The sequence below is a fragment of the Pogoniulus pusillus genome, chromosome 4 (assembly GCF_015220805.1).
Source record: "Pogoniulus pusillus isolate bPogPus1 chromosome 4, bPogPus1.pri, whole genome shotgun sequence".
Taxonomy (NCBI): Eukaryota; Metazoa; Chordata; class Aves; order Piciformes; family Lybiidae; genus Pogoniulus; species Pogoniulus pusillus.
The window spans coordinates 19952952-19965204 of NC_087267.1; the positions used below are offsets into that span (position 1 = coordinate 19952952).

At 42.0% G+C, this 12253-nt stretch overlaps 1 protein-coding gene across 1 annotated transcript in view; it reads left to right on the forward strand.

Annotated features, from left to right (window-relative positions):
- The window catches only part of LRRIQ1 (leucine rich repeats and IQ motif containing 1), a 176408-nt gene that overhangs the window by 51615 nt on the left and 112540 nt on the right, over window positions 1-12253 (forward strand). The window contains exons 15-18 of the mRNA XM_064142336.1: window positions 1806-2282; window positions 3751-3889; window positions 7351-7470; window positions 11830-11844. Of these exons, the coding sequence (XP_063998406.1) occupies window positions 1806-2282; window positions 3751-3889; window positions 7351-7470; window positions 11830-11844 (751 nt within the window). The remainder of the gene's footprint in view (window positions 1-1805; window positions 2283-3750; window positions 3890-7350; window positions 7471-11829; window positions 11845-12253) is intronic.

Below are 12253 nucleotides of genomic sequence, written 5' to 3' on the forward strand. Positions count from 1 at the left end.
ATATTAAATACTGATATATATATATATATATATATATATATATATATATATATATATATATGTGTGTGTGTATATATATATATGTATCAATCATAGAACCAACAAGGTTGGAAGAGGAATTATAGAGAATATTAAATACTGCTAAATATATATATAAATCGTAGAATCAACCAGGTTGGAAGAGAAATCATAGAGAATATTAAATACTGCTAAATATATATATATATATATATATATATATATATCTCACAGTATCACAGTATCACCAAGGTTGGAAGAGACCTCACAGATCATCAAGTCCAACCCTTTACCACAGAGCTCAAGGCTAGACCATGGCACCAACCAACAAGGTTGGAAGAGGAATTATAGAGAATATTAAATACTGCTAAATATATATATATATATATATGTAAAATAGAATCAACCAGGTTGGAAGAGATCTCCAAGTTCATCCAGTCCAACCTAGCACCCAGCCCTGTCCAATCAACCAGACCATAGCACTAAGTGCCTTATCCAGGCTTTGCTTGAACACCTCCAGGGACGGTGACTCTACCACCTCCCTGGGCAGCCCATTCCAATGTGCTGTAATGCCTATTTCAAACAGACAAAAGCCTTTTAAGACAAAGCAAAAAAAGTCAGAGTAAACCAAGCAATCTAATGTATATGGAGCATATTTTAAATACTGGTGTACATATATATGTATATATAATGGAGTCATAAAATCAACCAGATTGGAAGAGACCTCCAAGATCATCCCTTCTCTGGTCCTGCTCTATTAGCTCCATGTCCCACTTATGCTGGGGGTGCCAGAACTGGACACAGTCCATGCCTTGGCTCTATTTAGTTTGTTGATCAAATACAGTATTTACCTGCCAAGTTGCCAGGATTTGTGAGATATTCTGTATTTTTAAGCAAGTGGACCCTGTATGGATTTCCAATTCCAGTTTAACTTGAAAACATTCAATATTGTAAATCTTCTCTAAAAAAGCTGACAGTGTCAAAGTGATTTAGGAGCCAAAGTTCCATTTTTGGCCTGCAGTTCTAAGGAATTCATTGGTATCTGTTTAATGAATGAGCAGTAGCAAACTGTTTAGTAGATCATAGTGTAATAGAATCATAGAATCAACCAGGTTGGAAGAGACCTCCAAGATCATCTCCAGTTCAAGCTATCACCCAGCGCTGTCCAGTCAACCTGACCATGGCACTAAGTGCCTCAGCCAGGCTTTGCTTGAACACCTCCAGGGACGGCGACTCCACCACCTCCCTGGGCAGCCCATTCCAGTGGCAAATCACTCTCTCAAAATGACTAGGCTGAGTACCAGGAAATGGTTTTAACATGAATATTGTAAATGTTCTATAAAAAAAGCTGACAGTGTCCAGGTGATTTAGGAGCCAAAGTTCCATTTTCAGCCTGCAATTCTAAGGAATTTATTGGTATCTATTCATTAAATGTGCAGCAGCAAACTGTTTAGTAGGTCATAGAATCGCTCTGTGAATAACTTCCTCCTAACATCCAGCCTATACCTCCCCTGGCATAACTTGAGACTGTGTCCCCTTGTTCTGTTGCTGGTTGCCTGGGAGAAGAGACCATATATGTATATGTATATATCTATAAAAAATTAAGATTAGGGATACTGTAACTGATTTTTTCAGTCAGAATAATTACCATTCACTGTGGGAATATGGAAGTATGTCAGGATCTTTGAAAGTACAATGTCATTGAGGGAATATGTCTTTTTAAAGAGCATTTTTGCAGTCTTAAATACATGTGAAAATATTTTTGTCTTTTTGGTTTTTTTTTCCAGGGTTGCCTCTTCTGTTGACTCTGCAGAGGGACAGTGCTGGTATTTTAATGAGTTGATGAAACTTAGTGTTAAACATCGCTATGAGCATGAGTGCGGAGAACTGAAGGTTACTGACAGAGATGGACCAGAAGCACTGCAAAATCATTTAAAGCAAACATCCACTGGCTGCCTACGGGAAAATAACCTCTTTATCATGGGTGTGACAGAAAATAAACAGGTCTTGTTGGATCCTTCCAAAAGATGGATGGCTACTGGCCATATTCAGGCCACATTCATTAACTCCTCCATACCTGTGCACCAAAAGGAAAATAAAGAGGATCACAGAGTGAGGCAGAAGAGCACTGAATCATGGATTAATTACAGTGGGGAGAGTATAGGCAACAATAACTTGTCAGCCCAACTCACAGTGCAACAGTCAGCGGTAGTAGCAAGCAATACAGGAAGAGATCTTCAGCATTTTGAGAGTGATACAGAAAGGTATGGCAGATGTCAGATTGCTTTTGGGAAGATTGTATGGATAGGCAGTAGGAGTGAAGATTTCTTTCAAAGGTTGTAGTAAGAAAGCAATATTTTTAAGCTCATTAGACAATAAATTGTTGTTTCAAGGTGATGCATGCTAGATTTTGTTATTAGCAACAATCCTTTGCAAGTCAGTTAATGTATTAGAATATATATATGTACTTAAAATAACTTTTAAATACTGCATAGGAAGAAGATGTTAAAACTTTCTCTTTTCTTGCAATGCATTTATGACACCTGTTCAGTGCTAGATACAATGATAGGGGCTGAACATTCTGAATGGTTTGTAGGAGTTTTGGGGCAGTTGTAACTGCAAATTAGCCTAAGACTTTTGGCTATGCTATTTGCTCGACAGTCAAGATTCATCTCTGTAGACTTTCTAGGCATTATCATTTAGAAGGCCAGAAGAAAAATTGCATGACTCTACCATCCTACTCCCTTGACCTTAGGCCAGTCTCCTGCTGTTGTGATGACTGAAGAGTTAGCAGCCTGCCCTGCCCTTGGTACTCCTCCAACATGCCTCAACCTGCTCCTTAAAAGTTGAAGCAGGGGTGAGGGGCCAGTTCAACTTGTTCTATGCCCCCAGATACTCTACTTCATGAAACAGACTGGTTTATTACCTCCTTGGAATGCATTTGCTTCCAGTTGGTATGGTTCTGTATATATGATCAGGGAAAACAGAAGCTGATTTTTTTTTTCCTTATATGAACAAAAGTTCAGATCTGATTTCATAATAATTAAGTTTTAAAATACCTATCTTGAGAACACTATGAAGAGCAAGCATAGATGTGCCTCTTCATACTTCAGATGAATGGCAGCAGCACTTAGTAGGTACTTAATACATTAATAATTTGGTATAACATTTATTATTCAGGAAGACCACAGAATTCATTATTGCCTCTCAAGAAGTTGAAAGTCTATTACAGAAGGTGAATGCTTCAGAAAATCATTTTGAAAGAGCTCATTTAGAGTCTTTAGTTACTACTTTATGTCTAAGTCTGTAAGTCTGCTGTTGGGCAGAGAATACAAACTCAGTTATTGCTTTTTATAAACACAAAGCTTATAAATGAACCATGTTTAGGGGTTGGTATACTTCATAAACACATTTTAGGGAGAAATGAAATCATCTGGTTTAACTCCTTCATGTACTTTAAGGCCACTGTTAGGTCCTTCCCAGACCTTTCTCTTCTCCAGGCTGAACAACCCCAGCTCCTTCAGCCTGTCCTTGTAGACGGTGGTTCCAGTGGTGTTCCAGTGTGTGGTGTTCCAGTCCCCTAATAATTTTCATGGCCCTCCTCTGGACTTTCTCCATCAGGACCTTCCTGTGTTGAGGGCACTAAAGCTGGAGCCGTATGGTTATAATTTGGCAGCTAGGATAATTCACCTGAGCCTGTGTCATTCATAAAGGTATTCATTTCTCTCTGAGGCTGCACATGGCGGCGTCCATGATCCAGTCCCTTTGGCGGCAGTACTACGCCAGGAGGAAAGCTGAATACAGCCAAACAGAGAATCGTTGGTTTGTAGAAGCTTGGAGACAGAAGCACGAAGCTGCCACACTAATCCAGGTTGGTTTAAAGAAATAAAAACTTAGTTTTTTGTACTTGTCATAGAATCACAGAATCAGTCAGGGTTGGAAGGGACCGCATGGATCAGCTAGTTCCAAACCCCCTGCCATGGGCAAGGACACCCTACCCTAGAGCAGGCTGCACACAGCCTCATCCAGCCTGGCCTTAAATACCTCTAGGGATGAGGCCTCAACCACCTCCCTGGGCAACCTATGCCAAGCTCTCGCCACTCTCGTACTGAACAACTTCCTCCTCACATCCACTCTGAACCTACCCATCTCCAGCTTTGCTCCATTCCCCCTGGTGCTGTCACTCCCTGATATCCTGAAAAGTCCCTCCCCAGGTTTTTGTTGGCCCCCTTCAGATCCTGGAAGGCCCCAAGAAGGTGACCTGGGAGCCTCCTCTTCTCCAGACTGAACAGCCCCAACTCTTTCAGTCTGTCCTCATAGCAGAGCTGCTGCAGCCCTCTGAGCATCCTTGTGGCCCTACCCATCTCTTTTTCTCTCTCTTCTTCTCCCAAAACCAGGATTACCTCATCCGTACTGCTGTTGCAAATAGACCATGGCCTAGACTGTCCCCTAGAAGATATAGATCCAAGAGTTAAACAGAATGGATTATTCTGTGCAAGAATTAATAGATTTATAGGATGGTTTAGGTTGAAAGGGACCTTAAAGATCATCTAGCTCCAACATCCCTGCTACAGGGAGGGACACCTTCTGCTAGACCAGGTCATTGAAGGCCTCATCCAGCCTGACATTGAGCACTTCCAGGGAGGAGGCATCCACAGCCTCCCTGGGCAACCTGTTTCAGTGTCTCACTACCCCATTGTAAAGAATTTCTTCTTAATCTCCAGTCTAAATCTATCCCACTCAAGTTTCAATCCATTCCGTTTTGTTCTATCACTACAAGCCCTTGTGAAAAGTCTTCCTAGCTTTCTTGTAGGGCCCCTTCAGCTACTGGAAGGCTGCTAGTAGGTCTTCCCAAGAGGCTTCTTTTCTCCAGGATGAACAACCCCAACTCTTTCAGCCTGTCCCATAGGGCAGTTTCTCCAGATCATCTTTGTGGCCCTTCACTGGTCCCGCTCCATGTCCCACTTATGCTGGGGGTGCCAGAACTGGACACAGTCCATGCCTTGGCTCTACTTAGTTTGTTGACCATATACAGTATTTACCTGCCAAATTGCCAGGGTTCATGAGATATTATATGTTTTTAATCAAATGGACCCTGCATAGATTTCCAATTCCAGTTTAACTTGAAAATATTCAATATTGTAAATCTTCTCTAAAAAAGCTGACAGTGACTGCAATTCTAAGGAATTCATTGGTATCTATTTAATAAATGAGCAGTAGTAAACTGTTTAGTAGATCATAGAATCAGAGAATCAACCAGGTTGGAAAGGACCTCCAAGATCATCCAGGCCAACCTAGCACCCAGCCCTATCCAGTCAGCTAGACCATGGCACTAAGTGCCTCAGCCAGGCTTTGCTTCAACACCTCCAAGGGCAGCAACTCCACCACCTCCCTGGGCAGCCCATTCCAATGCAAATCACTTTCTCTGCCAACAACTTCCTCCTAACATCCAGCCTAGACCTCCCCCAGCACAACTTGAGACTGTGTCCCCTTCTTCTGTTGCTGGTTGCCTGGCAGAAGAGACCAACCCTCACCTGGCTACAGCCTCCCTTCAGGTAGTTGTAGACAGCAATGAGGTCAGCCCTGAGCCTCCTCTTCTCCAGGCTAAACACTTCCAACTCCCTCAGCCTCTCCTCACAGGGTTTGTGTTCCAGGCCCCTCACCAGCTTTGTCACCCTTCTCTGGACACGTTCCAGCACCTCAACATCTCTCTTGAATTGAGGAGCCCAGAACTGGACACAGCACTCAAGCTGTGGCCTGACCAGTATTGAGTACAGGAGCACAATAACCTCCCTTGTCCTACTGGCCACACTCTTCCTGATCCAGGCCAGGATGCCACTGGTTCTCTTGGCCACCTGGGCACACTGCTGGCTCATCCTTAGTTACTCTCTACCAGTACCTGCAAGTCCCTTTCTTCCTGTCTGCTCTCCAGCCACTCTGTCCCCAGCCTGTAGTGCTGCTTGGGGTTGTTGTGGCCAAAGTGTTTCCACCTCTTACAACCTTTTAAAAGAAGTGGCTAGATCTGACTTTCACAGGCAGAGTTGCCATTAATTAGTACAATGAGACAGTTTTAATCTTGTTTCTTAAAAAAACTACTATAATAATTTTACTTCTTTGATCACAACTGGGAGCTGAGCTGGCCCTTTTATCGATCTATGTTAAGAGCTGCCTTACAGTTATCCTTCTGCATACACCATGAGATGTTCTGCATACACCATGAGAACATTTCTCCCTTTCATAAGAACTGATTGTAATTGTTGAATAACATGTACTTGTCACTTGATCACACACTAACATTGGGATATTTTGTCTGGGTGGCCGTGTACATCTGTAGGAAAATAACAACACTGAAGTGACAAGGAAAGAATTCTCATACACTTAATCCTTTTTGCAATAATCAGGACTTGTGTGTACAAAACCAGTAACATTTTCCATAATCCTTCAAATTAGATGAGCATTCCCTAAAAATTAATAAGCTAAACATCAAGCTGGAATATGAGATTTACCCCTCCTGTTTAAGTGCTTTCATTGCAAACCCGCTAAATGCCAACAACACTACATCTTTTGGAACAGTAGAAGTTTTTTTCCCATGGTGTTTTAAATGCTTAGGGCTTCTTGAACTCTAATGATGTCAAACACTGACTTGGGGAAAAGCTGCTCTCTTGAATTCAGTTTTCTGAACTCCATCTGTTTAATTTTGATCTCTTCCTAGATCTGACTCTACAGCTCTTGGCATGTGCTCCTAACACCTGTTCCTCTTTTTGTAGCACTTAATTCCTAATGTGTTCCTTTTTGGTTTGTTGTTTTTGATTTGTTTTTTTCCTAGATATGCTTATGCCTACTGGCAATATTTTATTAAAATAAAGATCTTAGTTAAGAAAGAGGAACTGACCTAGGTCAATTGCAGGAGATGTCTCCAAGAATTGCTACTTGTAAAATTTAAGACGTTTAGCACAAGTGTATTTTTATTCTCGGTAATTTGAAAGTTGACACTCAAGATTTTTCTTGTGTAGCCTTTCCTTTCAGTTTATAATAGTCCCTAAAGGAATTGTCAAATAATTAATTAGTTGACCTAGGTTTGCAGTTGAGGGAGTTGCAGGATTCCTTTCTGCTTACTTGTGGAGAGCCTCTCGAGGACTCTAAGCTTTAGACATATGCTGGCATTTAATTTGTCTTGTAGTTTTAAATGTCACATAAAGTTCAAAAAACAGATCATTGAGCTATTAAACTGAAGCCCAAGACGTTTTATCTTCCTAATGGGATAACACAGAGGATCTGGATTTGGGGGTTGATCTATAGCTTTGTATAACATGCTTAACATTTTTTGTTTAGGCATCTTGGAAGGGTTTTCTTTTGCGAAAGAAGCTGGCCAGTGCTCTTGCAGCTGTTAGAAGTGACGAAGTGGAGGATGACTATGAAGAAATAAAGCTGGAGGATTTTACATTTTCTGAAGTAAGCACAGTAATTAGCATTAAAAATTCATGTGAAAAATAAATATGATTCTTCTTAAGCAGTTGTTTAGGTGTTAGAAGAAGGGAGGTTATTTCTCCCCCGTACTCAACACTGGTCAGGCCACACCTTGAGTACTGTGTCCAGTTCTGGGCCACTCAATTCAAGAGAGATGTTGAGGTGCTGGAATGTGTCCAAGAAGGGTGACAAAGCTGGTGAAGGGTCTAGAACACAAACCCTTTGAGGAGAGGCTGAGGGAGCTGGGAGTGTGTAGCCTGGAGAAGAGGAGGCTCAGGAGTGACCTTATTGCTGCCTACAACTACCTGAAGGGAGGTTGTAGCCAGGTGGGGTTGGTCTCTTCTGCCAGGCAACCAGCAACAGAACAAGGGGACACAGTGTCAAGTTGTGCTGGGGGAAGTCTAGGCTGGATGTTAGGAGGAAGTTGTTGTCAGGGAGAGTGATTGGCATTGGAATGGGCTGCCCAGGGATGTGGTGGAGTCGCCATCTCTGGAGGTGTTCAAGAAAAGCTTGGATGAGGCACTTAGTGCCATGATCTAGTTGACTGGATAGGGCTGGGTGCTAGGTTGGATTGGCTGATCTTGGAGGTCTCTTCCAACCTGGTTGATTCTATGATTCTATATGATTCTGTGGAAGGACTGCCAAGGGCTAGGATGAACATGCTGGATGTCAGAAATAAAGAGGTGTTTGGTGTATAAAATAATTATATATAACTTATATAAATGTGTTTCTTGTGAATTAATTACTTCCTTCTTCTTGATATAGAAGCTGGAAATTACTGTGATATTATTGTTGCACCCACTGCAGGACCCCCATGTAGCTCTACAGGTGAAAGGCAATCAAATTAAAAGGAAACAGCTACCTCTGTTGTAAAATAGTGAAGAGTTTTAGTACTTCAGTAAGAGATATGAGTCAACAAGATTTGAGTACGTATTTTGTTCACTTTCATGACTGGGGGGTCTTGCATATCTCCCCTATGGAGAGAGACTGAGAGACCTGGGGCTGTTCAGTCACAAGACTGAGAGGAGATCTGATCAATGTGTACAAATGTTTCTGTGACTGTGAAATATCAGACAGATGAGTGTCAGGTCAATGTGGCCAATCTCTTTTTGGTGGTGTGCATTAATAAGATGAGGAATGGATATAAACTGGAACACAGAAGGTTTCACCTCAAAATGAGGAGAAACTTCTTCACAGTGAGGGTGACAGAGCACTGGAACAGGCTGCCAAAAAAAGGCTGTGGAGTCTCCTTCTCTGGAGACTTTTGAAACCTGCCTGAAAGCATTTCTGTGTGGACCACTCTAGGGGATCCTGCCTTGACAGGGGTGGCTGAACTCGATGATCTCTGGAGGTCCCTTCCAACCTCCATATTCTGTCTTTTATGGTAGAAGGAAAGCAATAATATAGTTGAAAATACAGAAAATATAGCTGAAGTTTGAGTGTTGCAGTGTTCCAGTGAAAAGAGCACACCCTCAAAACCAGAGATGAAGCAGGCACAGCAGCTCTTTTTTTGTCTTATAGGTAAAGTGCCACAAAAGATCAGCAATCTGAATACAGTAGTAAACTATGAAGAGAAATATAGTTAAATCAGAAAACCTCACTCTTAGGTCTGTGATACACAAAATCCAGAAACTGCTACTAGCAGTTTTGACAAGTTTTCACAGGCTCACAGGATGGCTCACAGGATGTTAGGGGTTGGAAGGGACCCAAAGAGATCATCGAGTCCAACCCCCCTGCCAGAGCAGGACAATCCTATCTAACACAGATCACAGAGGAACACATCCAGACAGACCTTGAAAATCTCCAGAGAAGGAGACTCCACAACCTCTATGGGGAGTCTGTTCCAGTGCTCTGTGACCCTCACAGTAAAGAGGATTCCCCTTGTGTTGAGGCAGAACCTCTTGTGCTGCAACTTACACCCATTGCTCCTTGTCCTATTCCAGGGACCAAGTGAGCAGAGCCTGTCCCTCCCCTCCTGGCCAGCCCTCAGATACTTATAAACATTTATCAAATCCCCTCTAAGAGTTATATAATCATGTCCCTTCAGTTTCAAGGGATTAAAATTGGCTCAGAAGTTTCCATTCTACGAAATAAAAGCATGCTCCAAAGAAATTTGAGGAATAGCCTCACATTCAAATCTGAATTTAATGATAAATACAATGCTACATGATCAATAGTGGCATTCAGTAAGCTAGGAAAGGAATCTTTAGACCCATTTTAAATTTTCTAGCCTTAAAAGCCATGGTCTGCTTGGGAAGTTCTAGGCCCTGTGCTAACAGTAAGGCAAAGGCTGATGAGTTGTGTATTTATCTGGAGCACTGCTTTCTCTAATTGTTTCCATTTGTGGGATACTTTTGTGTGTATTTCTTAATGATCTTGGGTAAGAAAAATTGATGACAGTGTGGCCATTTGAAACCTAAGAGGATATGACTGGTGAAAAGTCTAGATAACAAGTTTTCTGAGGAGCATCTGAGGGAACTAGGATTGTTTAGTCTGGAGAAGACTGAGAGAAGACCTCTTTGTTGCTCTCTACAACTACCTAAAAGGAGCTTGTAATGAGGTGGAGATCAGTCTCTTCCCCCTGTTATCAGGTGATAGAACAAGAGAAAATGGCCTGAAATTTTGCCAGAGCAGGTTTAGATTGGATATTATGAAAAAAGTCTTCACTGACCACCCTGGTCAGGCATTGGAATAGATTTCCCAGGGAGATGGTGGACTTACTATCCCTGGAATTGTTCAAAAAGTGTGGCCATGGCACTTGAGGACATGGTTTAAAGGCCACGATGGTCTCAGATCAGCAGTTAGACTTGATCTTAGAAGCCTTTTCCCAACCAAAATAATGCTGTGGTTCTTTGAGCTTCTAACTTTTTGTACCTACTTTCCTGCTCTGTCATAATTTCTTATCATTTGCCTATTATGTTACCTATTGAAAGCTCAGCTTCTGGTTTCATATTCTTTGCTTTCTTCCTTTTATTTTCTTCTAATTTCTATCCAATTCTTAATTTTTTTTTTTTTTGTGAACTCTTGTCTCTGAATGTGCTTACTCAGTTGCTGTATCTTTACCAATATTCTGCTGTAATTATGATACCAAACTGAGTGGTGTGATTGATAAAACTGAAAGATGGGATGGATGACATCCAGAAGGACCTGGATAGGCTGGAGAGGTGGGCTGAGAAGAATCTCATGAGGTTCAACATGGGAAAATGCAAGATCTTGCACCTCGGTCAGGGCAACCCTCAATAACAATACAGGCTGGAGGGTGAGGTTGAGATCAACCCTGCAGAAAAAGACATGGAGGTGCTAGTGGACAAGAAGCTGAACATGAGCCAACGGTGTGCACTTTCAGCCCAGAAGGACAATTGCATCCTGGGCTACATCAAAAAAAAGTGTGACAAGCAGGTGAAGAGGTGAATCTGCCACTCTCTTCTTCTTTGGTGAGACTTCATCTGGAGTACATCGTCCAGATGTGGTGCTCCCAACGCAAGAGAAACCTATTGGAGCAGGTCTGGAAGAGGATCACAGAGATGACCAGAGGGCTACAGCACCTCTACTATGAAGAATTGTGGCTGTTCGGCTTGTAGAAAGCTCTGGGGAGACTTAATAGCTACATTTCAGTATTTGAAGGGGACCTACAGGAAGGCTGGGGAAGGACTGTTTAGAAGGGCTTGTAGCAATAGGACTAGGGACAATGGTTTGAAACTGGAGCAGGGTAAATTTGGGTTGGATGTAAGGAAGAAGTTCTTTACAATGAGGGTGGTAAAATACTGAAACAGGCTACTCAGGGATGTGATTGAGGCCCCATCCCTGGAGACATTCAAGGTCAGACTCCATGTGGCCCTGGGTAGCCTGATCTAGTTGGAGGTGTCCCTGCTGACTGCAGAGGAATTGCACAAGATGACCTTTGAGGGTCCCTTCCAACCCAATGCTGCCTGCAAATCTGTGAATTTTGCAAAGGAGATCAATGCAGCAGCCCTGCTGCTGGCAGCATTAGATCCTATTTATGTCCTCATGTTTGTGTGTCTCAGAGAGAGTTATGAAACCAAATCTGTTGTTAGTTTGGAGCAGCACAATTACAGTTGATCAGCTTTTAGGTCACCTGAGTATTGGCCTTCTTTTGCCATGGCCCTGCCCTTAGAAAATAGCTGGGCTTTGTGTGAAATTATTACCAGTGACTTGATGACTTGGAATGCTTTAATTCTTTTCTTTCTCTTTCTCTCTTTCAGCAGCTCTTTTAAAATACATTTTCTGTATTCCTGACTTACTGTACGAGCATGCAAAATGTTTGAGGCAGGAGTCCCAAGAATCATTTGGTAGACAGGAAAATGTGTGTGTGTGCAAACACAGAGCTCTATCTCAAATGTTAGGATTTTTTTTTTTAACGTGAAATATGTATTCAAAAAGAAAAAAAAGGAAAAGGAGAACAGTCTCATTAGTTGATGTTCTCTGATCCCTGGCTTCTTTCAAAAATAATAAAAAGCAGAAAGATGAAGGATTTCTTTCTTTACCCAGGAATGAAGTATCTGTTCATATATTAAAGAAGGAAAATATCCTGGTTTGAATTATTCAGCCAGTAGGCCAGAGTCTTGTATACTGTAATTCCGCTGAGCCATTCTTGTTTCACTCTGTTCTACCCAGATAATCCTGTGAAAACTGCATGGGCCATTCTGTTCCAGCTGTCTGTCAGAAAGGCAGTTGCTTTTGGGCAGGTGCTCCCAAGTACTTCCCAGGGGTACTGGTAGATAGTAGCTGAAGATGTGCCCAGGTAGAC